Here is a 24,337-nt window from a genome sequence, read left to right as displayed (position 1 = left end):
AGCGTGGGTCGGTGCGGGCTGCAGAGTGCGAGGCTTAGCGTCCTTCTGGTTTCTCTGATCCTTCCCGGGCCTTTTATTGGTGGGGAGAGCTGGGGCTGGCTGCATAAAAGGAGTGAAAATTCATTTTATGTTGTTTATGGGCTTGGGGAGTTTGCCAGCAACTCCCCAAGGACTCGTCTTAAAGGTGAGCTCAGCAGTGACTCCGGGGCTCTGTAAAGTATCGAAGATGTTATTAGGGACACTACATGTTTGCACTTTTCATCTTCAAAGCTCGTTTACATATATTAAGTAATTACTTTTCTCGCAGTGTCTCCGTGAGATGGCCTCAGCCCACACTTGGAAACGGCTCTGAACTCCCCAACAGTCGGGCGGGGGCTGGGGTACAGGGAGGGGCCACTGTCTCAAGGGAGAAGTTCCAGGGTGGTGGGTTAGCTGAGACCTCTACCTTCCTGGCTTTGTGTGGGACACATTCTCAAGTAAATCATTGCATCTCAGGGGCTGATAGGGCCGGCAAATCCAAACCCACCCAGGTGGTGTCGCCTGGAGAGTGGCTAAGGACCAGAGTGGCCATTTTGACCATGCTTGCACTAGGACAGAGGGCCGGAGTAGATGGTCTCTTGGCACCTTCTGGATTCCAGCCCAGAAGGCTCTGTTCCAGCGCTTTCATGCCTCACCCAGCAAAAGTGCAAACCACTTTTTTTGGGGAGACTCTCTTTTAGCCACTTTCTTCTGTTTGGCCAGAAGGATTAGAGAATCCAATCCTGGAGTAAACTGGTAAACTAGTAAACTATTAACTTGCTATGGGCATGTTCCCTTTGCTTTTTAAGAAGAAACAGGTCATGTGAGTTTCTTCCAAGACCACATACTGAGAAGGTATTCACTGGTATTCCGGTGACTAGCCCCCAAATTGTCATCGTTCCATTGGCTAGCCCCAGAACTGCCATCATTCTGTTGGATAGCACCAGAATTGCCAAGGAAGGTTTAGAGATTGCTCTGCCAAAGATGGGAGTGGGATGGTGGCTTATTCTTGTCTGAGGATGCTATGATTTCTGCCTCCTCCTTTCAACATCCCTTCTTCCCTTTGTATCCTTGAGCACTTATTAGGATAATGAGTGATATTCTTTTAATGTTTATTGAACACAAACCTTGGGGATACGGTCTCTGTTCTCAGGGATGTTAGCCAGACACCCTTAGAGACTTAACAAGAGCTGATGAGCTTCCTCAGGAGTGATTCCTCCAGGAAGTTTTCCATAACCCAAATGCTGCCCACTGTCCTGTCATCTGCCTCCTGTCCTCTGTGAGATGCCCTACACACTGCCCACTGTCCTATTATTCCCCTGTCCTCTGTGAGATGCCCTACACACTGCCCACTGTCCTATTATTCCCCTGTCCTCTGTGAGATGCCCTACACACTGCCCACTGTCCTATTATTCCCCTGTCCTCTGTGAGATGCCCTACACACTGCCCACTGTCCTATTATTCCCCTGTCCTCTGTGAGATGCCCTACACACTGCCCACTGTCCTATTATTCCCCTGTCCTCTGTGAGATGCCCTACACACTGCCCACTGTCCTATTATTCCCCTGTCCTCTGTGAGATGCCCTACACTTGGACCTGGTCTTCCCTCGTTGCTGTGGCTGGCCAGCCTCAGGTCCTCACTGGGATCAGGCTGATTCCTACCTCCACATCCCACATCTGTTCTTCAGGGTAGGGTGGAGAGACCTTGGCAGCTGGTGGGGGAGAGCAGATGGCCTCGCCAGCTGGCCCTAAAAGATATTCAAGTCATGGTCACCCATGGGGAAGTAGCTGGGTTTAGCAACCTGGGCAGTGAAATCACAGTTGGAAAACCTGGTTCAAGGGCCAGTTTGGACCCTTTGTAGCTGTGCGGCTCTGGGGAAGTTCTTTATCTCTCCAAGCCTGTTTCCTTGACTGAAAGCCCCTCCAGGGCTGTTGGGGGGGGGGTTACATGGGTAATACCTGAGAATACGCTCTTGGGACCATAAAACTGCACAGAGGAAAAGGCCTATTGCTTTCTACCAGAATGCGGGTGGCACTGCCCCGCCCAGCGAGAGGGCCTGCTCCTGGGCCTGCCCATGTCTCCTCCTCCATACATTTATGACTTCTTCATCCATCAAGGATACTTTTAATGTTTTCCTTAGCCTGATTTCACTGGTCTAAAAATTTTGGGTGGAGTCTGGGGGCAGAGAGAAGAGGCTTTGCTGGGGGAGCACTAAAGGTGTTTCCCCCAGGGTAGGGGGCCTGTTGCTCAGGATCCAGGGATGTCTTCTGGGGCCTTGTACTTGAATTCATTGGCTGGCTGTTGTGCAGACCTAGAGCTGGTGTGTGGCCAGGAGGGATTTAGGGAGGAGGGTAAGGGTGAGCATGAGAAGTGCAGGAACTTGACAGCCCACAACACCTGCCCATCTTCATACCTCCTGCAGCCCTCTGTTCTCCTCCAGGCTGTTAATGAACCAGATCCACTTCAGTCTCTTTAGAAGCAGGATAGACAGTGGAGATTTTGTCCTGGAGGGAGGCTTCTGGTCAGCTGTTTACCCTGCCCCCAACACATACAACCACCCAAACCTCCACCCCAAACTGGGCACTGAGGCTGAGGAAAGGGAGCCAGGGAATTCAGGAGAACTGAGGCAGCCCAACCATTTCCAGAACTAAAGTCCCTGTTCAGGCCCAGCAGGACTATCTGGAATGAGGTGTGACTGTCTGTGAGGGTGTGCGCACTAGGGAGGCTGTGCCCATGTGCTGGAGAAGTTAGCACACTGCAATGGCAGGGCTGAGCTAGGTCTGGAGGAGCTGGGCTGAGGGCAGAGTGGAGGGGGCGCTGATTCTTCATGGGGCTGGTGCTAAGCAGTTCAGAACCAGTGAGAGACCCATAGGCCAGGTCAATCTGGCACAGCTGTCCCATTAGACTTTGCTTAGGGCTCCACCCAGGGAAGGGAGCCTGCCTCCTGCCCCTAAACACCCACTCAGTGAAGCACAAGTCCCTGCTGAGAGAGTCAAGATGCTTCCAGAGCTTTTTTCATCCTCATCCGCTGCCCACCTGGGCCCTCTTGGTTCCCTGAATTGCACCCCTCTCCCTTCCCCAACCTCTCCATGTCACACCTTGACCTGGAATGTCCCAGAATGGGCTGCCTCTCCCAGGAAGCCTTGGTGAACTAGTTAGAGGGAGACTGTGCAGATTACTCATCCTTGCTGTCTCATAAAATGCTCGATCTGGGGTTTCCTGGGCAACTCCAGTTGCTACTTTCTCTCTTGTCCTAGGCACTGTCACTCACCACTGCTGGTCCTGTCCCCTCCTGCCCCCACACCTGTTGAAGGCCCTGCCTGGTGTTGGGAATGTCCACTCAAGTGTCCATGACCCTCCTGTAATTTCAAATGCTCCTAAGAGGCTGCTTCTTCCATGAGCCTTTAAGAGCTAATTTGGGGTTCTTTACCCCACCCTGAAGCCTCAGCCCACTTCTAAGGCCCCCTCTGGATCTGCTGCACAGAGTACACCACCTGGGGTTTCCTCAGAAGCCTCATCCCTTGCCCTCAGCCCCACCCAGACAGGGCCCGTTGCCTGAGCTGGGCAGGTTGCTCTTCCCACACCAGGGCTCACTACCTACTCTTTTGACTTTGCTATTAATAAAAGGCCCTTGTTTCTAGGAAGGCTTCCTGAGTTTGTCAAAAGATAGGAGAGCCCTGACACCTTCCTCAGTCCTTCCCTGGGTGTCCTTAGAGCTACCTGTCTGCCCTCCTGGTTCTGTACTGCTATGCGCCTGGGTCTCATGGACCCGCTCACTGTCCTTCCTGGCTGGCTGGGTCTCCTGAGTCATGGGCCTAGCCTGTCCTGAGCAGGGCCTGGTGGCTGCCTGCACATCTTATTCAAGTTGGCATCATCCGTCTCCTCCACTGGCCAGGCTTCTATTATGCGTCTAAATGTACCTGCTGTAGATTCAGGCACACAGTGCTTAAAGTTTGTAGCCTCTTCTGTGGCTGTTATAAAACTCAGGCCAAACTCAGAGACCCCAGGTGAAAGAAGTAAAGGGCACAGCCACACAGCGGAGCTGGAGTGCTGTGACTGTCTGTGAGGGTGTGTGCACCGTGTTGCAGCTGGGTTCCTTTTCCAAACTGCTCCATAGCCTGCCATACCTTTTCTCCCACGGCTTCCCCTCCAAGAACTCAAGGAGCTCCTTACTCTCCTCTTGAACACCTTCCTGCTGGCGGTGTCCTTGGTGGCCTTGCTGTTTCCTGTGGCTGCTCTGGGTGACAGCAGACACTCAGTTAAAACAGAGTCTAGAGTTTCAGAATTGGGTCATATTAATGGTTTTGAAAGTTTTCTTCTTTTCTAAGTCATTTTCCTAAATCTTAGGAGGAAAATGGCTATATAAAGCCATGTGTTTATTTCTTTGTTTTGTTGTAGGACAGATAAGCTTGATGTGCTGGGCTCCCTGCACATCCTGGCCCCTGCACTCTGTTCTCAACACAGGAGCGTGATCACTGTGAAACACAAGGAGAGCTGCATGCCACTTCTCTGCCAAACACCCAGGGACTCCCAGTCTCACGGGAGTCCTAATGATGGTGGCAAGGCTTGGCACTGCCTGTGTCCCTGCAACCACTGGCCTCCCAATGCTCCTTGGCATCACAGCTCACAGTAGCCTCAAACTCCTGGGCTCAAGTGATCCTCCTGCCTCAGCCTCCCAAGTAGCTGGGACTACAGGGTCCTGCCACAATGCCAAGCCGGTTTTTCTAGTTTGTTCTTTTTCTTGCTCAGGTGGGTCTCAAACTCCTGAGTTCAAGCAATCCACCCGCCTCAGCCTCCCAGAGTGCTAGGATTATAGGTGTAACTGCACTCGGCCTCACTGGATCTTGTTTTTAAAAATTTAGATCAATATGAGGGTACAAATGACTAGGTTACATTGTTTGTGTTTGTAGGGTAAAGTTCAAGTTGTAGTTGAGCCTTCCATCTAGGACACTATTCAGCTATAAAAAAGGTAGAGCCTTCATGTCTTTTGTATTTACCTGGATGGAGTTGGAATACATTCTTCTTAGTGAGGCATCATGAGAATGGAAATACAAGTAGCCAATGCACTCAGTACTAATATGGAGCCAACAGAAAAACAACTACACGCCCATACGTGGATCTTCTTTTTAAACCTGCCCTCCTACCCCAAGGGCACTTTCCATTGGGTTTATCTTCCTCCCATCTAGTTCTTTTCCCATTTTGCATAATACACTCTATAATTTGCTTATTTATTGATTATTGTCTGTCTCACCCCTCACCCCAAATAAACTCCATGGGAGCAGGGATTTTATCTGTTTTGTTCATTGATGGATCCCAAGCTGTGAATACAGTAAGTGCTCAGTAAATAGCAGTTGACTTCTTGAATATAGAAATGAATGAATGTCTTGGATACTTTAGATATTTAATATTTGGCAGGAAATACCACCTTGTCGGAAGCCTTGGCCCATGAGTCCAGAGGAGCCCGCCTAGTTTGAAAACCATGGCTCTTTCTGCTTTAGACAGATCTGTGTTGGCTGATGAGAGAAGGGCTAGATTTCTTTTTAAAAGTTGCTGTCCATTTTTGTGATGGTTGTGCTGTAATCGAAATTTGGGAGGGACAAAAAGATTGTAAAAGATGCTTAAGCTCCTTTCTCCCCTCCCTAGATTTCCCAACCCTGCTGGAAGCCTGCTTTGAAAAAATCTCCTGTGCCCTGTTGCTCCCAGAGCTGTGGCCAGCAGAGGGCAGCAAACATCCATAGCTGGGCTAGTCGTGGTTCTGCCGTGGCAGGATTTGGACAGCCAGGGAGCTCCCTGCCGGTGTCTCAGGCTTCCAGTGCTTTGGAAGCTGGAAATAGTCCAGTGATGCTCCTGCATCCACCTGCGGTGATGCTGGGAGTGGCTGAGTCACTAACTAGAGCTATTGTCCATGAATAATAATACTAGAAACACCACCACCATCAAAACAACAGCAACCATTTCTGTGCACCCACTGTGTGCAAGGCTGCATGCTAAGTAAGCACTTGCTATGGCAAGTACTGTCCACAACTTTTTGAGGTAGGAAATATTTTTTTCCACTTTGAAGGTGGGGCAAGAGGTATATTGAAATGAAGTGACGGGCAGAACAACAGGTGGTGGAGAGCACCAGCTCAGGAATCAGAGCGCCTTGCTGCCACCACTTACTTAACCTCTTTAGGCCTTGGTTTTGCCATCTGTCCAATGGGAAATAATAAAAGTACCTACCATATACAGTTATAGGAAGAATAAAATGAGTTAAATACAAAGAGCACTTGGAGCCCTGCTCTGTTCAATATGTTAAATGTTAGTGTTACCTATCACTACCTTTGGTCACATAGCCCCAAGTACAGGATCTGGGATTGAACTCTGGCCTGCCCACCCCAGAGTCTGTGGGTTTGACTTCCTGAGTGTCACCTTCTGGGAAGAACTGACACCTTACCAACATTCATTTACACCTTCTTTCATTTCTTTCATGATTGTTTTGTAGCTTCAGATCTTCAGATACTTTTTAGAGGTTTATACCTAGTTATTTAATTTGGGGAAGGCTATTAGAAATGGAAACCTTAAAACCTTTTTGATTTTCAATTGTTCACTGCTAGTGTGTAGAAATACAATTGATTTCTATATCTTCTGACTTTGCTAAACTAATTTATTTGCTCTATTTGGTTTTTTAAAAAGGATTTCTTGGGAGCTAGACTTTTATTTCTTCCTTTCTAAGCTACATGACTTTTATTTCTTCTTCTTGCTTTAATTCACTGGCGAGGACTGTCAATACTAAGAGTGGTGTAAGCAGACATCTTTATCTTGTGCCTCATCTTAGAGAAAAAGCATTCGGTCTTAACATCATGCTGTTAACTGTATGGTTTTTCTGTAGATGCCATTTGCTAACTTAAAGAAATTTCCTTCAATTCCTAGTTTGCTGAGAAACTATGGTAATTTGAATTGTTATTCTCCTATATGTAATATGTCATTTTTTTCTAGCTTAAAAATATTCCTTCCCAATATTCTTTTCTCTTTATCCTTCAGATTGGATAATTTCTATTGATCAATCTTCTGGTTATTGACTTTTTCCTTTGTCCACTCCTTTTTTGCTGTAGGGCCCATCAGTAATATTTTTTCATTTCAAATATTGTGTTTTTCAGTTCTAAAATGTCCATTTGGTTTTATTTGTTACATTTTTTTGCTGGGAACTTGTACTCTGTCATTTATTTCAAATGTATTTACCTTTATCTCATGGAGTATAGATATAATAGTGCTTTAAAGTCTTTGTGTGTTAACTACAACATCTACATCATCTTGGAGTTGGCATCTGTCAATTATATTTCCACTTAAGAAGTGGTGACTTTTTTTGATTGCTTGAATATCAAAATAACTTTAGAATATATTCTGGATATTTTGAATATTAATGATAATGTGTAGATTCTTGGCCTGATAAATCCTCTGGAGACTTTTCATTTATTTTTATTTATTTATTTATTTTTTATTGTTAAATCATAGCTGTGTACATTAGTGCAATCAAGGGGTACAATGTGCTGGTTTCATATACAATCTGAAATATTCTCATCAAACTGTTCAACGTAGCCTTCATGGCATTTTCTTAGTCACTGTATGTAGACATTTGTATTCTGCCTTTAGTAAGTTTTGCCTGTACCCATTCTAAGATGCACCGTAGGTGTGGCCCCACCCATTGCCCTCCCTCCACCTTAACCTTCCCCCTCCTTTCCTCTCCCTTGGCCCTTTCCCCATAGTCTTGTGCTATATTTGGGTTATAGCCTTCATGTGAAAGCTATAAATTAGCTTCATAGTAGAGCTGAGTACATTGGATACTTTTTCTTCCATTCCTGAGATACTTTGCTAAGAAGAATATGTTCCAGTTCCATCCATGTACACATGAAAGAGGTAAAGTCTCCATCTTTCTTTAAGGCTGTATAATATTCCATGGTATACACGTACCACAATTTGCTAGTCTATTCATGGGTCGATGGGCACTTGGGCTTCTTCCATGACTTAGCAATTATGAATTGGGCTGCAATAAACATTCTGGTACAGATGTCTTTGTTATATTGTGATTTTTTGGTCTTCTGGGTATATACCTAGTAAAGGAATTATAGGATCGAATGGCAGGTCTATTTTTAGATCTCTAAGTACTCTCCAAACATCCTTCCAAAAGGAATGTATTAGTGTGCATTCCCACCAGCAGTGTAGAAGTGTGCCCTTTTATCCACATCCAGGCCAACATCTCTGGTTTTGGGATTTTGTTATGTGGGCTACTCTTACTGGGGTTAGGTGATATCTCAAAGTAGTTTTGATTTGCATTTCTCTCATGATTAAGGATGATGAGCTTTTTTTCATGTGTTTGTAGATTGTGCATCTGTTTTCTTTAGAGAAGTTTCTCTTCAAGTCCTTTGCCCACCCCAAAATGGGATCACTTGTTCTTTTCTTGCTAATACATTTGAATTCTCTGTGGATTCTGGTTATTAAACCTTTATCGGAGGTATAACCTGTAAATATTTTCTCCCATTCTGAGGGCTGTCTGTTTGCTTTACTTACTATGTTCTTGGCTGTGCAGAAGCTTTTTAGTGTGATGAGGTCCCAGTAATGTATTTTTTATACTGCTTCAATTGCTTGGGGAGTCTTCCTCATAAAATATTCACCCAGGCCAATTCCTTCAAGAGTTTTCCCTGCACTTTCTTCAAGTATTTTTATAGTTTCATGTCTTAAGTTTAAATCTTTTATCCAGTGAGAGTCTATCTTAGTTAATGGTGAAAGGTGTGGGTCCAGTTTCAGTCTTTTACAGATCACCAGCCAGTTCACCCAGCACCATTTGTTAAATAGGGAATCTTTTCCCCACTGAATGTTTTTAATTGGCTTGTCGAAGATCAAATAATGGTAAGTAGCTGGATTCATCTCTTGGTTCTCTATTCTGTTCCAGACATCTACTTCTCTGTTTTTTGTGCCAGTACCATGCTGTTTTGATCACTATCGATTTATAGTACAGTCTCAGGTCTGGTGGCATGATTCCTCCTGCTTTGTTTTTATTGCTCAGTAATGTTTTGGCTATTCGAGGTTTTTTCTGATTCCATATAAAATGAAGTATAATTTTTTCAAGATCTTTAAAATATGACAATGGAGCTTTAATAGGAATTGCATTAAAATTATATATTGCTTTGAGTAGTAGAGACATTTTAACAATGTTGATTCTTCCCAGCCATGAGCATGATATGTTTATCCATTGTTAACATCTTCACCTATTTCTTTTCTTAAAGTTTCATAGTTCTCTTTATAGAGATCTTTCACGTCCTTTGTTAGATAAACTCCCAAATATTTCATCTTCTTTGGCACTACTGTGAAAGGAATAGAGTCCTTGACTATTTGTTCGGCTTGGTTATTGTTGGTATATATAAAGGCTACAGACTCATGGGTGTTGATTTTGTAGCCTGAGACATTGCTGTATTCTTTGATCACTTCTAAAAGTTTTGTAGTAGAATCCTAGTGTTTTCCAGATATGTGATCATGTCATCTGTGAAGAGTGAAAGTTTGATCTCTTCTGACCCTATGTGGATATCCTTGATCATCTTTTCTTCCCTAATTGCAATGGCTAAAACTTCCATTACAATGTTAAAGAGCAATGGAGACAATGGGCAACCTTGCCTGGTTCCTGATCTAAGTGGAAATGATTTCAATTTAACTCCATTCAATACGATATTGGCTGTGGGTTTGCTGTAGAAGGCCTCTATTAGTTTGAGAAATGTCCCTTCTATACCAATTTTCTTAAGTGTTCTGATCATGAAGGGATGCTGGATATTATCAAAAGCTTTTTCTGCATAAATTGAGAGAATCATATGGTCTTTATTTTTAAGTTTGTTTATGTGTTGAATTACATTTATAGATTTACATATATTCGAACCAGCCTTGAGACCCTGGAAGCAAAGAAAAAAATACATAGAGGTCACTTTTCCCAGCTTTGCCTTCCTGCCATAATCAACCTACCTTTGTTCACTTTTCAGAGTCCTCAAATAGTTGATTTTGAATTTTTTCTAGAATTTTCAGTTGTAATCAGTGGAAGAGAGAGGCTATAATGAGCTCACTCCATAGTGTTTGGAAATGGAAATCAGCTTAATTTTACCAGATCTTTCTGGCTGTGTTTTGGGGAACAGACTGAAGGAAGGTTAGAGGAGAGGCAGAAAGATCAGTTCGGAGGCTGCTGCAACGGCCAGGTGACAGTGAAGGCAGTTTGGGCCTCAGGGATAAACATGAAAGTGGTGAGAATCAGCTGGACTGCGGATGTTATTTGAAGGCTAAGTTGACAAGATTTGTGAGGGATTAATTTGGGGATGTGAGAGAAAAGGAGGGATTAAAGACAACTCTGTGATTTTTTGGCTTAAGCAGCTGAACAGAGTTGCTATTACTGTGGAAAGAGCAGCGCAGAGAGTTAAGAAGGGTGAGCTTGGTTTTGGACACGTTTGGAATGAGATGCCCACGAGACACACAAGGGGGGGTGTCAGTGAGCAAAGCACACCCCAGCCTGCAGTTCACAGAAGGGGTGGGCTAGAGTCAAAAGCTCAGGAGTCGCTGGCATATGGATGGCATTCAAACTATAAGACTAAATGAGGTGGGGCGCTGAAGCATGGGGCCCCAGTGTTGGCATGTTACCTGGCCCAAGAGGGTGGAAGCAATACCGTCCATAATGTATCGGTTGGGGTCCAAGCAGGAGACGGCACCACATGGTAACTTGGACAGGGCAAGTTTAATGTAAATAACATGGGCACTGGGGATTGGCTAGTAAGATGTAAAGAGAATGCTAAAAAATATACGAGCAGCAGATATAAAGGAGAGCCGCTACTCCCAGGGCTCTGGTACAGGCCAAGGAAGAGCCCTGGCTGAGATCCAGGCCTCACCGGAAAGGGCACGGCAGCTTCTCACTGGGTGCCAGAGAAGTCACTGGTGCTATCCCAGGAGAACTTGCAGGAAATCTTCCTTCTGAAACTTGCCAGGAACCTATTTTTCTAGGGTGTCAGGAAAGACTTTTCAGGAAGGGTTATTCTGCTAGAGGCTCTCTGCTTTGAAACTGCCCAAGAGATGTTGGAGGAAGCTGCTGGCTGCCAGGTGCTGCTGGCCACTGGTCGCGAGGTGGGGCTGGCTGCCGTTCTCACACTACAGAGGGCATCTGCTCTGCAGAAACCTAGCACTGGAGAAACTGAACAGGGGCCTGCTGGCAGAGCACACGGAAGGAAAGCCCCTTATTCCTGCAGTGTCTCTCCAATGTCTATTGAAATGCCCAATGATGAAGATTAACATAGTGCCAGATGGCAAAGGAAACATTTCAACTTTACATTTTAGATGATCGGATGAACTTTCCCAGACTGGGTAGCCACAGATGAATTTGGAGCTGAGGCAGTGAGTCGGTCACTGGCACGGGGTAGACGTAGGTCTGGCCGCAGGGGGCAGTCTTGATGTTGCTTCCCCCCTGAGTGGCCTGTGTGGCTTGGCATTTGGGAGATGAGTGGGAAGCGAGGGCCCCTGGAAGCAGGAAGGCCTGTGGCTGGTGAGTCCAGGGTCATGCAGGCTGAGGCTGTGAGCAGGATAAGCTGCAGGACCTCCGACTGGCTGGGGTCGGGCAAGGCAGGCTGTGTACAAATGAAGGCAGGGCTTCCTGCTCTCTATGAAGGACTGTCTTGGGGGTGCCCTCATAGGGCTGACCCAGGGAGCTGGGCATGACGACGACTTGGCCGGCTGCTGTCCTCAATGCGTGCTATGTCTTGCATTCCTTGTTATATCATGGTCAACTCCAGGCAGACCCCAAACTTGTCATGCTTTGTCCAAGTTCTTGGTTTTGGCACACATTGTTGCCTCTGCCTGGAACATTTTTTCCCACTTAGTGACAGTGAATTCATCATCCTTTGTATCTCTGCTGGGACACAGAGATACACAGAGATCACAGAGATCACATCCTTCAGGAAGCTTTTGATGGTGCCCCAAGTCTGGGGCAGGCCTCCCCTCTGGGCCTCACGGCACTGGTTCTACCCTTAGCGTGCGAGTCATACTTGCCTGTTCACAGTCCCCAAGAGACTGTCTGCTCTTGGAAGGGAAGGACTGACTCTCCTTAACTACTATTTTCCTAACATCATGCCTGACATGTGGTAGGCACTTATCAAAATAAAAGATGAAAGGTGGGAAGTGGGTTGCATGGAGGGGAAGGCTGAGAGTGGATGCATCTGGGCAAGTCACACAGGACTTGTACATCATATGCCATGTTAAGGAATTTGGGCTGTTCTGGAAGACAATGTGGAGCCACTGAGGGCTACAAACCGGGGAGTCTTGATCAGTATTCCACGTGAGAAAGACTTCTGTGGCAGCATCATGATGAGTGAGTTGGATAAAAACAAGAGTAAGCACAGAAAGACCAGGGGATCCCTGCAGTGATCCCAGAGGACCTGGAGATGGGGTGGAGTTGGGGAATTGACAGAGGGTTCACCTGGGTCAGGAAGAGGGCACCTCTGAAGTGCAAGGTGATGCCTAGAGAGGAATGGGCTGCTTGGCACTTGTTTCCAAAGCCTTTGCGATGTCTCCTCTGCCTTGCAGAACTGTGAACCCCTCCAGGAACCCCTCTTTCCTCAGTGCCTCCCTGTGCCAGGGCCACTAGTTTCTATCCCTGACAAGTCCTCAGCAGGGTGGGCCCAGGAGCTGGTGAGCTGGTGCAGTCTAGGGGGCAAACTCCTCCATGCCCCCCATGTGATCCAGTGAGAGGCAGAGTTCTCATGAAGTTTGCTTGGCAAGTTTATTGAAAACGCAGGAACACAAAGAGCAGTACAGACAGACACCCCATCCCACCCCACTCCCAGGCCCCTCAGGGCTTCCCGACACAAACCCTGCAGCAGACAGGGCTGGGCCGCACACCACTAGCAGGGCAGGGGCACCGGCAGTGTTGCAGGGCCCACCTCTCCATCTGCACCTTCACCCATCTCGCAGACTCACATGCCACAGCTAAACTGACAACACAGGAAGAGAAGCAGCCAGGGCCCGTGACACCGGGAGAAGAACCATCTCTGGGGACTTAGGGATCCCTGGGCCACCAAGGAGTGCAGATCCTCTGGGACAGAAAGAGAAGGAAAGAACCTTCTCCTGCCAGGGAAAGGAAGAGAAGGAAGCCAAGGACGGTGGGCTAAGGACGCTGCCAGTGTGGACAGTTAACTCTCCCTTCTCCAAAGCCACCCAGCGATGGTGCCCGAACACATTCTTTTTGACTCTGAACTGTCCCTTTTCTCCTCAGGCACACAGATTTTTGTAGTTGTATTAAATCTGCATTTTCAAGGCTGTTGCTGGATGGTGAAGAGAGATGCGAAGGAAGGGAACTGGGAGTCAGGAAGAAGCTAGCCTGGTTGGGGCTGCAGATGGAGCACCCACATGGTGAAAAGCTCCTCCAGGAGCCCTGGGGCCAGGCAGAGCAGCCAGGGGAGAGCCAAGGGGTAGCGTCTTGGCAGGAGGGGAGCTGGAGGCCCCTCAGGCCCAGAGTCCGGGGGGCAGCAGGCATTGGGCTGGTTCTTCTCTGGCAGCGGCTGGGCTGAGGCTGGGCTGTCAGTACTTGGTCCGGCGGGAGGTGGTGGTGGACGTGAAACGGACACTGCTGCGGCCCCCGCTGCAGCTGCTGAAGCCACCCTCTGTGGGCAGGGGGCAGGAGACGCTGGGGACACAAATCTCGCCCTTGGCGCCCGTGCTCAGCAGGTCCCCACCAGCCAGGGTGGCCCGGGCCCCACCTAGGCTCGAGCCACAGGTAGTCAGGCCCCTGCCGGTGGTGCAGACGTTGCTGCTGGAGAAGGTGGCTGCAGAGCGGGAGAGGGAGGAGCTGGTGACCAGGGGCTCAGGCCCGCACACCAGGCCGCCGCGGGAGCTGCTCACGGCTGCAGGGAGGAAGGAGGAAAGTGTCAGGAAGCTGTGGACTGTGGGGTCTGGGCTGCACCTGGGAGACTGGCACCCGTGAGGTCCCAGGAGAGGCAGGGCTGTGGCATCTGGGAAGTGGTCCCTGGGGTCTACACTGTCAATATCCACTTTTCCCTTCACTTGTCGGGGTAACTCAAATGCTGACTATGCTAAAATCAAACATACAAATTAAAATGGAAGCATTCAGCCAATTCCCCAGATGTCTGCCTGCCTGGTCAGGCAGGTGGTGTGAGGTTGGCAGTGAGCTGCTTCTCAGCAGCGGGAGCGGCAACTCCCAGAAAGCAATGGGGCTCTTCCAATTACATTATGCCCTCACAGGGGCCCCCACATTTCCTGGAGCCTGGAGCACGAGAAACCCTCTGGCACTAGTCCCTGTCACTTCTCTCCTGACCTTCTGGTGTCTCTGCTCTGTGGCCCTCAGCTGTCCATTGGGCACATTGTCATGCCCTGGGGTTCCAATCTAACTAAACCTCTGCCCCATCTGCAGAGCACACACTCATTTCTGTCCCCTCCTTCTAGCAGAATCTTTTACCATTTGCCATCTCCGCTCAGGAAGTACTCTCTGTCTCGGGTCCCAGCTCCCCTGACTGCCACGGCCAGACTGGCCATCTTGGGAGCCTCCCAAGTCCACAGGGAGCCTGAGTTTAAGGAAGTTTGAAGGAGAGAGAAGTGTGTGAAGGGCAGAAGACTTAAGTTTCTTACATATGTTTACTGGTCCAACGCCTTCACAGATCCTGGAGAGGGAAAGAAACAAATCATTTTACAGGCACTGTTGTTCCCCCAAACCCTCCTTGCTATAAAAAGGGCTTTCTTGTCTGAGTGGACCGGTGGAGCCGTGGTTCTCACCCTGGATGTTCCCACACTTCTGGGGAGCTTTGAAAAACTCCATATTCCTAGACCCTTCCCTAAAACTATTAAATTAAAATATTTGAGGAAATAGATTATTTTTATTAATTTCAGCTAACTAACCAACTAAGCCAAACATCCAATGATTCTGGTGCAACTTGTTTACAAACTTGCGTGGCAAGGACACCCCAACTACTGTATGCAGAAAAAACATTGTTACCCCTAGAAATTGCTCATTTCTGCAAATTCTTCACCTAGTCCCCTCCCCTGCAGAGTCTGACTCCATGCCCGCCCTCCTGCGCCCTGCACCTGCTCACCGGATTTCCTCGCCCTCCAGCAGGCGCCTATAGGTGGCGATCTCGATGTCCAGGCCCAGCTTGGCATTCATCAGCTCCTGGTACTCACGCAGCTGCCGGGCCATGTCCTGCTTGGCCTTCTGCAGGGCGCCCTCCAGATCTGCCAGCTTGCACTTGGCATCATTGAGGGCTGCCTCGCCCTGCTGCTCAGCCTCGGCCACCGCGGCTTCCAGTTTGGCACGCTGCGGGGAGGGCAGGTTGCAGGGGGTGGGGGCTTTGGCAGGGCCAGGGGATCCCCAGGTGGGATCCTCTTGGTGGGAATATAGTCTGGTGCCAAGCCAGGGATGGACCCCATGGGACTGGTGCTCCTGCAGTTGATGTCGCCGGGGGGTGGAGCGTTGCTTTACTTCAGTTTGCATCCCCGCTGACTTTGCCTTTTCAGACTTCTGCTGCCCCAGGCCCAAGGGGGCCAGGAAGCGAAGCTATTCTTTCTGCCTTACTTCCCTGTCAGGGTCTGCCCCAGCCTTTCCTTCTGTGTGGAAAGCTCTCCCTCCCTTCCGTATTTTCCTCCTCCAGGAAGCCTTCCTGGCCTAATTTCTCCATTCCTCTGTCTGAGTCTTGGTGATCTCCCTCCCCTCAACCAACTTGGGCCCTGCCGCTTGGGGCTCTGCCTCGTCTCCCCCCAGAGCTTTCTCTCATTTCCTTTACCCACCTGAGCCTTGGCATGCTCGATCTCTGCCTTCAGCCTCTGGATCAGGCGGGTCAGCTCATTGATCTCGTCCCGCGTGTTACGCAGGTTGTCACAGTGCTGGCCAGCTGTCACTCGCATCTCTTCATACTGGGTGCAGAGGGCATTTTGAGGGTCTGAAGGTCAGGTCAAGAACCCAGCTCCCACTGAGCAAGGGGCCTCAGACCTCCACTGGGCCCTCTCTGTTATCTATGATTCTTGCCCCCAGACCTGCCCACACCCCTTTCCCAGCCTCCCCCACCCACCCACCTTGGTCTGGTACCAGGCCTCAGCATCAGCCCGGCTGCGCCTGGCCACCTCTTCATACTGAGCCTTGACTTCGGCGATGATCCCATCAAGATTTAGGTCCCGGCTGTTGTCCATCTTCACAATGACTGATGTCTCTGAGATATGTGACTGCAGCAACTGGATTTCCTGTGTTGAAGAGTCAGCAAGACAAATGGGCTCTGAGTCCCATTCAGTGGATAGCACTCTGCCATAGGGTCCCCAGGCATTGGTCGGGGCAGAGGGCATTGGTTCAGAGCAGAGCTAGACCATCCAAATCAAGGGCAAAGAAAAAGACATGTCTGAGAAAAGTTTCAGTCTGACTTTAGAGCTCTTGTCATACACTTGGAGCTGCCCCTTTAACATACTGCCTTGCTTAGGGGAGTATTAAAACCATGGGGGCCTAAGAACTTGGTGGAGGGGTGTGGGGCCAATATTCGGGCTTAAACATTTTTTTGGATGATCCACAAAATGGTCGTGCTGGTCATGGGCCATTGAAAGCTGACAATATTTTAGAGCATGGTGGTGTAGGAATCCCTACATCTCAAGTCCTTAAAGGAACCAGAGAGCTTGGACCTGCAAGGTGAGGGCTCTGGAGGATGCTTTCCTCAGCCTTTTCACCCGGACCTAGAAATTCAATTCTGGCTAGATCTATGCCAGACCAGATTGCTGATGAAGCAAAAGGTAGCATCCTGGTTTGGCTAATTAGGTTAAACACATTTTTCCTTACTGCTCCTGGCAAAACAATTTTCCAGAGTTCTGTGGTCAGTAGATAGGCAGTGACATTCCAGACCCCAGTCTTTAGACTGGTCAGTAAGGATTTGGATCATAGATCCAAGGAGTTTATTTATGGCCTTGAGGCAGCTCCCCAGGGTGCCTCCTCTGCTTGCAGGCACATGAGCCCTTAGGGCTTGGGGGGAAAGACTGATGCCACATGTTGAGGATATGCTGGCTCAGACCAAGCCCTCAGGAGTCCAGGCCAAGCACTGGACTTGGACACTTTAGAGAAGACGCCTCACCTCCATGTACAGGGCTTTCAGGAAGTCAATTTCCTGAATTAAGGTATCCGCATTGGCCTCTAGATCAGACTTAATCAAGAAAGCTGCATCCACATCCTGCACAGAAGAGAGAAGAATAAAATGCTCGTTACCTGTGTTCTGTTGGACCTTCCCGCGGCGACAGGAGCTGGGTGGGAAGGTTGGGCCAGTTCCTACAGGCCGGCCAGAGGTAGTGAAGGGAAGCCCCTGGGTGCAGTGAAGCTTAGTAACGACAGCCCTTCTCCCTGCTGCAATGTGAAAACTACCCCTGTGGCTGCCAGACATTTTGTGATGCTCGTTTCAAGATGGGGAAAGTCTAGGTAATCCAAGACACTCAGGGCATCTTTTCACACCTCTGCTCTCACGGGACCTAATCCTAAATAATGTGAGGCCATCTTGGAATTTCACAAGGAGCCTCTTATGATCTCAGGTCTTCCACTGTGAATCGGAGACTCCACGGGGCTGCCTGGGTAGATTCCTAGGGGTCTGAGAACACTTGCGTGTTTGGAGGAAAAGGTTGCCTGGCCTGTTGCTCTCCTTACCTTCTTCAGAGTCACAAACTCGTTCTCAGCATTGGCCCGGAGGCCCACCTCCTCTTCATACCTGCATGATAAAGATAAAGAGGGTGAGTTCTCACTCTGAACTGAGAGCCAATTATGCCAATTCCCCAGTGAAGCTCTTAAGACTTCTTGGTTTCATCCAGGATAAGAGTTCCCTGCTGCCACTCCCACACCATCATCTTCTCTGTGCCATCTTTTAAGACTGTTTAATGAATTCAGACCCCTCAGTTTCTCCATATCCCTTTTGCTTTCTCAACTTGGATTTGAGGTCTGAAAATCAGGTCCATTGCTATATTCCTCTGATAGAAGCAACTTATGATCATTGCACTTGACCATGGAAGAAGTAGGACCCGACTCAATGCTGAACTTGGGCACTATTTTCAAAACCAGAGTGGTCCCTTTTCCTCAGGGGGGGTCTCCTTCCGTTCTTGATGTATCACTGTCCCCCCCATCTCTGTCCCCAGGCTGAGTGTTGTAACCAACATTCAACCCTGATCCTTCAGCTGATCTCACTTGAGCTTGGCTGATGATTTGGGGGCCAGCCCATGCCTGTCCTTGGCCTCTGCAGCCCAGATGTCACTCACTTCTTCTTGAAGCCTTCCAAGACATCCTGCATCTGGTTGCTCTCGGCCTGGAGCCGGGCCTGGTCACTGACCAGTGTCTCCAGCTGCCTCCGCAGATTGGTGATGTAGTTCTCAAAGATGGGCTCCAGGTTGCTCCTGACGCATTTCTGCTCTTGGAGGAAGCTCCACTTGGTCTCTAAGAGCTTATTCTGCTGCTCCAAGAACCGCACCTAAGGCCACAGGGGCAAGGGAATGAAGGCATTTAGAGTGCTTGACAGGGTCCTCCATTCAACAGCTGCTCAGACAGCCAGCTGCTCAGCCACACTTCACAGTGTTTTCTCCTCTGTTGACTGTCATCCCACCTCTCACTCAGCAGAAGCTGGAAGGGCAGGTCTATAGCTCCCTCCCCATGCTCAGCTACTAATAGAGACTTTTAAGCCTCAGCACTTTAAGGAATTGTGTCTACCCTCTAAAGCAGGTGTATGCTAGTTCAGTGGGAAGCTGGAAAGATTGATTCTGCTTACACTGGGGTTTCCTACAGCTCTGGCAGAGAGTGAGGAGCAGAGTAAAGGACATTCAGGGTGAGGCAGGTGCAAGAAAGGGGGACTTTTCAGATTATAATACCCAACATCTCAGATATTCCATTGGCAGAGATGTGTAGAGCTGAAGAGAACTTAAAGATCCTTTGCTCCAACCCCTCGCATTAGAGATGAAGAAACTGAAGCTGACAGAGGTCATGTTCTGTCACAACCAAACATGTGTCTCTGACACAACCAAAGCACCCCACTCACATAGACAGGGTTTGTGGTTTGTCAGTTCTTCTGGGTAACCCATGTCACTGCTTCCCTGCATCAGCCAAAGTCTAGTGGCTGCGATTTCCCCCAATCTAGCCAACTTGGCAGAACCTTGAAACTCTGTGTTGTGGTATGATTCTTTGTTTTTTGTACAAAAATTACTCAACTCTGTCTTGAACTCTCCTAAGCCTAAGCATGTGAGGCCACTGGCCTCAGAAACTATGAGGACCTCATAAAGAGCACATGGACCTTGAAGGATAAAACCTTTTAGACACATGCCAGCCAACACCTGGCTGAAATCCTGATGTTTCCAGCCTGTTCGGGAGCTACTTCAAAGTGCCCGGATGGTAGGCCTTAGCTTTCCCAGATGCCCTCTGACTTGGCAGGATGTTCTTCTTTCCTTCAGAAAACACAGCTTCTGCCTTACTCTGCCCGCCATGTATATTCCTCTGCCCTGTCCTCGCTGTGTAGCAAATCAACCTAGAAATCATACTGCAATGCCTTTGGCAGACATCTGAAGGACCTAGGTCAAGGTCAATGCCCCAGAGCCTGGCTGGCTCTTTTTAAGAAAAAAAGCACCCATATACATTTTTTTTTTCATTCCTCATACTAGACTCAGAGATTCAGCTATCACAGGTACCTTGTCAATGAAGGAGGCGAACTTGTTGTTGAGGGTCTTGATTTGCTCCTTCTCATCCTTCTTCACTCTCTGGGCATTGGGATCAATCTCCAGGTTGAGAGGGGTCAACAGGCTCTGGTTGACAGTCACAGCTGTGATAGATGGAGCTGCTGGAACTCCAATTCCTCCGAGTCTGTAGCCAAAGCCAGGGCTGCCAAAGCCATAGCCAAGGCCACTGCTAGCTCCACACGCCAAACCAACACCACTGCTGGCCCTAAATCCTAGACCAGCACCACTCCCACCACCAAAGCCCAAGGCCATTGCACTGCCAGCACCAAAGCCAGCTCCACAGCGGATGGGACAAGGGCCTACAGCTGCCATCCGGGGTGAATATGATCCAAGGTTGACGACGCTCCGACTCCCAAAGCCACCAAAGCTGCCAAGGCTCCGAAATCCAGACCCACTCCTACAGGAGACAGAGCCAGCCCGGAATTGGTTCAGGTTCTGGGGTGACCCAGCTGAGCAAGAGCTGAAGTTGGCCATCCGGTGACCAGAGGTGACTCGGTAGGAGCGGCAAGACATGGTGGCTTCCTAGGTGGGAGCAAAGAGGCACGTGTAGAGTGGAAAGCTGGAGCTGGGAGTCCTCTGAAGCCAGTGGATCCTTCTCACCCCTTTTATGTGTGTGGCAATCTGAGGCTTGGCCCCATAAAAATTAGAAAAAGCCATTTTCAGGCATTTATGAGCTTGGGTAGTTAGCAGAAACTCTTCATGCCTGTAACCTCCCTGACAACGGGCTAACACAGACACACCTAGTCTCATCGGGGTGAGGGCTGTACCATCAAACGCATAAACATTAAAAACACATAAATACATAAACATTATAGTCCTATTTTCCTCTATAAGTCTACCACAATTGCCAAAATGGGGCATTAATTTGCTTTGGTCATAAATGCAACAGGCTTTTTCACTGTAAGTGTGGCTAACCACCAGAAAGTTAGGATGGTAACAGTGCTAGCAGAAAGCTCACAGGGGATGCATCTGTCTGTGAAGATATTACCCCCTAAACAGATGAGGGGTGTGCAATAGAGAGACAGGGTCTGCACAGCTCCAAGTAAATAATGGTATGGAGAGAATATAGTTTATTACATCTCTGGAGATAGACACATCTCGGATTTGAAATACTCAAAGTATATTCATTCACTTACTTGTTCATTCATTCATGCACCAATTACTGAGTACCTACTCTCTACTAAGCAGTGTGTTTGGTGTTGAAGGTACAGACATAGCAAAGATAGCCTCTATCTCCCATGGTAGTAAGGGAAGATTTGCCTTGAGGACTTCACCAGTCAATGCTTTCGTGATATGATTTGAGGCCAAGGTATGTGGAAAGCTAACCTAATAATTTTAAGCCCCCCAAATAAAGCATAGGGCTGGTTTTATGGTGTTGCTCATTCAGGTTCTGCAAATTATGGGTGCATCTTTGGTTAGGACACAGGGACCCAGAGCAATAAGCATCTGGATAGAAAATGGCAAGTTCTCATCAACTAGACATTGTTATCATTATTGCAGCTATTTTAGGGCTCAAGGACAGACCTAAAATAGGGCCTTTTCTATTCTAGCCTGTCCTGTGCCTGGGGACACACTGACTGGAGGCTTGAGATTCTCTGGGATGCTTGGATTCTACCTAGAAGGGGATGAGAGCTTTTGACCGGAAGTATACAAGGTCTGGTGTGCACCATTGTCTATTCCTAGCTATCAACTGTGTGTCTGAGGGGGGAAGAAGCAGAGGATAATAACAAGAGAATTTCATCCTTCCTGTTACCGGTGGCCTCCGTGTTAAACTCAGTGGTGTTTTCAGCGCTCATTTCACTTGACTTATCAGCAGTACTTGACTTATCAGCAGTACTTGACTTATCAGCAGTACTTGACCTCACTGGCCACGTCCTTTTCCTTGAAACACTTTTTTCTTTTGATTTCCAGACGCTGTACTCTCCTGATTTCTTGCCACTCTTTTATTCTTCTTAGCTAGTTAGTTCCAGCTCATAACCCCAACTTCTAGACACTGCAGAGTCTTCAGGCTCAACCCTGGCACCCATTTTCATCCTAGACACATTCCCTTGGTGATATCGTACAGACTCATGGCTTTAAATACTATTGTTAGTGACTGCCAGGGCTCATCTGCACCCCAGACTCCACGCCTGCATTCCACCCGTATATTTTAATCAATATCTGTATTTAGATATCAGTTAGGCATCTCACACTTAATTCAGTTGTCTCTCAGTATCTGAAGGGGATAGCTTCCAGGATCCCCCCACCGCGCCCCACAGATACCAAAATCCACTGATGCTCAAGTCCCTGACATATAATGGCATGGTATTTTCACATAACATATACACATCCTCCTGTGTACTTTAAATCATGTCTAGATACTTGTAACACCTACTGCAATGGAAAAGCTACGTAAATAGTTTTCATAGTGTTTTGTTCAGGGGATAATTATAGGAAAAAAGTATGAATGTTTTCAGTATAGACACAGTTAAAAAATATATTTTCTGTCTATGGTTGCTGTTGAGTTCACAGATATAGGACCCGCGGGTACAGAGGGCTGACTATATCCCAAACTGTTCTCCCAATGGGTCCTGCTAAATATGTTCCACCTGTCAACTTCACTGTCCCTGCTGTAGTTCAGGTGAAAAATCCCAGGTTCATCTCTTTTCTTCTTTTGTCTGTATCCATACTCAGTCAACTGGCAAATCCTCCCCTCACGACACATCCAGCTGCTGCTTCTACCCGCCCCACTGTCCCCGTGATGGCCCAAGCCCATCGCTTTTCACAGGATCTGTTCATCAGTCCTCCCAACTGTTCTTCCAGCTTCCTCTCTGCCCCTTTAGACTTTTCTTAGCTCTGTAGTCAGAGTGATCCTTTAAAACCATGCTAGATCGTATCATTTCCGTGGCCTAAGCCCTCCATGGCTTACCAGCTACTCGGGGTTCCTGCCCTGAAAGAGGCTGCACAATGTACCTCTCCCTTCCCCGACCTCATTCCTGCTGCCCGATCCTCTCCAGCCGCTCAGGCCTCCTGGCTATCCATGAAACAGGCAGGAAAACTTCTGGCTCAGACACTCACTTGCTCACTATTCCCTCTGCTGGAACTTTTTTCCTCCAACAGCTATGTGGCCAAGTCCCTCAAACCTTCTGGGGCTTCGTGCATACTCACCTTCTCACCCCCCGTTGAAGCCTTGTCCCATGTCCTCCCTGTCCCCCTGCCCTGCTTCCTTCCCTCCTTAGCATGTATCACCACCCAGGGATCCCATCTACTGCAGGGGTTTGCCTGTGGTGGCTGGAGTGTAAGCCACGGAAGCAAGCGCAGCCGTGTGTTTCGTTCTTCTGGGGGCATGTGGTGAGCATGCTGTAGAGTTTTGTTGAATGAATGGACACACTACGGGGGGGGGGCGGGGGGGAGGAAAGAAATGGAGGACGGAGCAGGGAGTATAAAGAAAAGGAATTCAGGCATTTGATTTTGCAGAAATTTCAGAAAAAGGAAACTCCAGTCTCCCTCATGTACAGGAATGGCCCTGGGTGGCAAAGAGACTTGAGAACTCAGGGACAACCTGTCCAGTTTGCTCTGCAGCTCTGGCCTCCAGGGGTTCTGGGTCAGGCTGCTTGAAGAAAAGGGTTTCCCACTCCGGGGTCAGGCAAGGGGTTCCAGTAGATCGGGAAGGGGACCAGAGGATGCCCTGTGGCGGCGAAAGGGGATGGGAAAGGAGCAATGGCCTGGAGAACACCAGTGAGGACAGAAGACTTGAGCCTGATCTTGGAGTCAGATGGACCTGGGTATAAACCCAATTTTGCCACCAAGCAGCAGGGAGATCTTGGGTAGTGATGTACCAAGGGCAGGTGGTGGCAAGGTCTGTTCCAGATGCAAAGCAGCAAGGGGAACTTTATCTGAAGAGAACTTAAAAGCAACGATACATTCACCCAGACGTCGGCCTGCTGTTTACTCTCGCCAAGCCCTGGCCATTCTAAGCCACATCAGTAGTCACCCCCATGTGTACTAGGGCCTTCAGGAAGCCTCAGCTTGTGGGTATGTGATGTGGAGCATCCTGGTCCAGGATAGTGTGAGCACTGAACGTGAACTTGCCTGGGATGTGTGCCGTGCAGTGCCTGAAGCTCTTACTGCTCCCCACTTCCTCGCTCTCTTTCTCCCTCCACTCCTCCCCTTGCCCCTTCCCTTCCTCCCCTTTCCTCTCACTTTTGCACAATCCTCCCTTCACTTCTGAGGGATCCTCCCTGTTCCCGTCCAGCCCCCGCCTGCTTCCCGCTCCAGGGCTGAGGCATTTAGACTCCATTAGCCATTCCTGGGCTGTCCCACTTCCCACTTCCTCAGCCCTGACCAGGCCATGGGGGTAATTAGAACCAGTCAAGCATAACCCCTGTGCTGGGATGAGCTGTCACCGTCAGCAGTTTACAGGTCTGAGGCATTGTTTTTGCCAGACAAGGTATAACCAACTCAGCCATTTTAGGGGTGGCAAGTGGAGAGAGGGGGAAGAGTTCCCTGGCAGCTCTGGGCTGGAGGCTTTGCTGCTGTGACAGTTTTGCTGTTGTTGTCAGACAGCCTCAATGTAATCCCGGGATGTGCTGGCTGAGCCTGGCCCCAGCCC

At 48.7% G+C, this 24,337-nt stretch overlaps 1 protein-coding gene across 1 annotated transcript; it reads right to left on the bottom strand.

Moving 5' to 3' along the window:
- Positions 1–12,771: 12,771 nt before the first annotated feature.
- Positions 12,772–20,318, bottom strand: KRT84 (keratin 84). The gene is made up of 9 exons (XM_053557928.1): positions 19,699–20,318; positions 18,286–18,494; positions 17,684–17,744; positions 17,124–17,219; positions 16,090–16,254; positions 15,805–15,930; positions 15,114–15,334; positions 14,653–14,684; positions 12,772–13,910 (listed from the first exon to the last, which is right to left on the bottom strand). Exons 1-9 carry the CDS (start codon positions 20,257–20,259, stop codon positions 13,588–13,590), a joined length of 1,794 nt encoding a protein of 597 aa, XP_053413903.1. The 5' UTR covers positions 20,260–20,318; the 3' UTR covers positions 12,772–13,587.
- Between the last annotated feature and the right edge of the window lie 4,019 nt (positions 20,319–24,337).

The sequence above is a fragment of the Nycticebus coucang genome, chromosome 12 (genome assembly GCF_027406575.1).
Source record: "Nycticebus coucang isolate mNycCou1 chromosome 12, mNycCou1.pri, whole genome shotgun sequence".
NCBI classification, from domain to species: Eukaryota; Metazoa; Chordata; class Mammalia; order Primates; family Lorisidae; genus Nycticebus; species Nycticebus coucang.
The sequence above is the reverse complement of the archived record's forward strand: the minus strand, read 5'-3'. Positions and strand labels throughout refer to the sequence as shown.

Coding starts and splice junctions, on each gene's coding strand:
- KRT84 (XM_053557928.1), bottom strand. CDS start 20,259: ATGTCTTGCCGCTCCTACCGAGTCACCTCTGGTCACCGGATGGCCAAC. Junction 16,255..17,123: donor TGAAAGCCCTGTACATGGAG/GTGAGGCGTCTT, acceptor TCTTCAACACAG/GAAATCCAGTTGCTGCAGTC. Junction 15,335..15,804: donor TCGAGCATGCCAAGGCTCAG/GTGGGTAAAGGA, acceptor CCCTCCCCGCAG/CGTGCCAAACTGGAAGCCGC.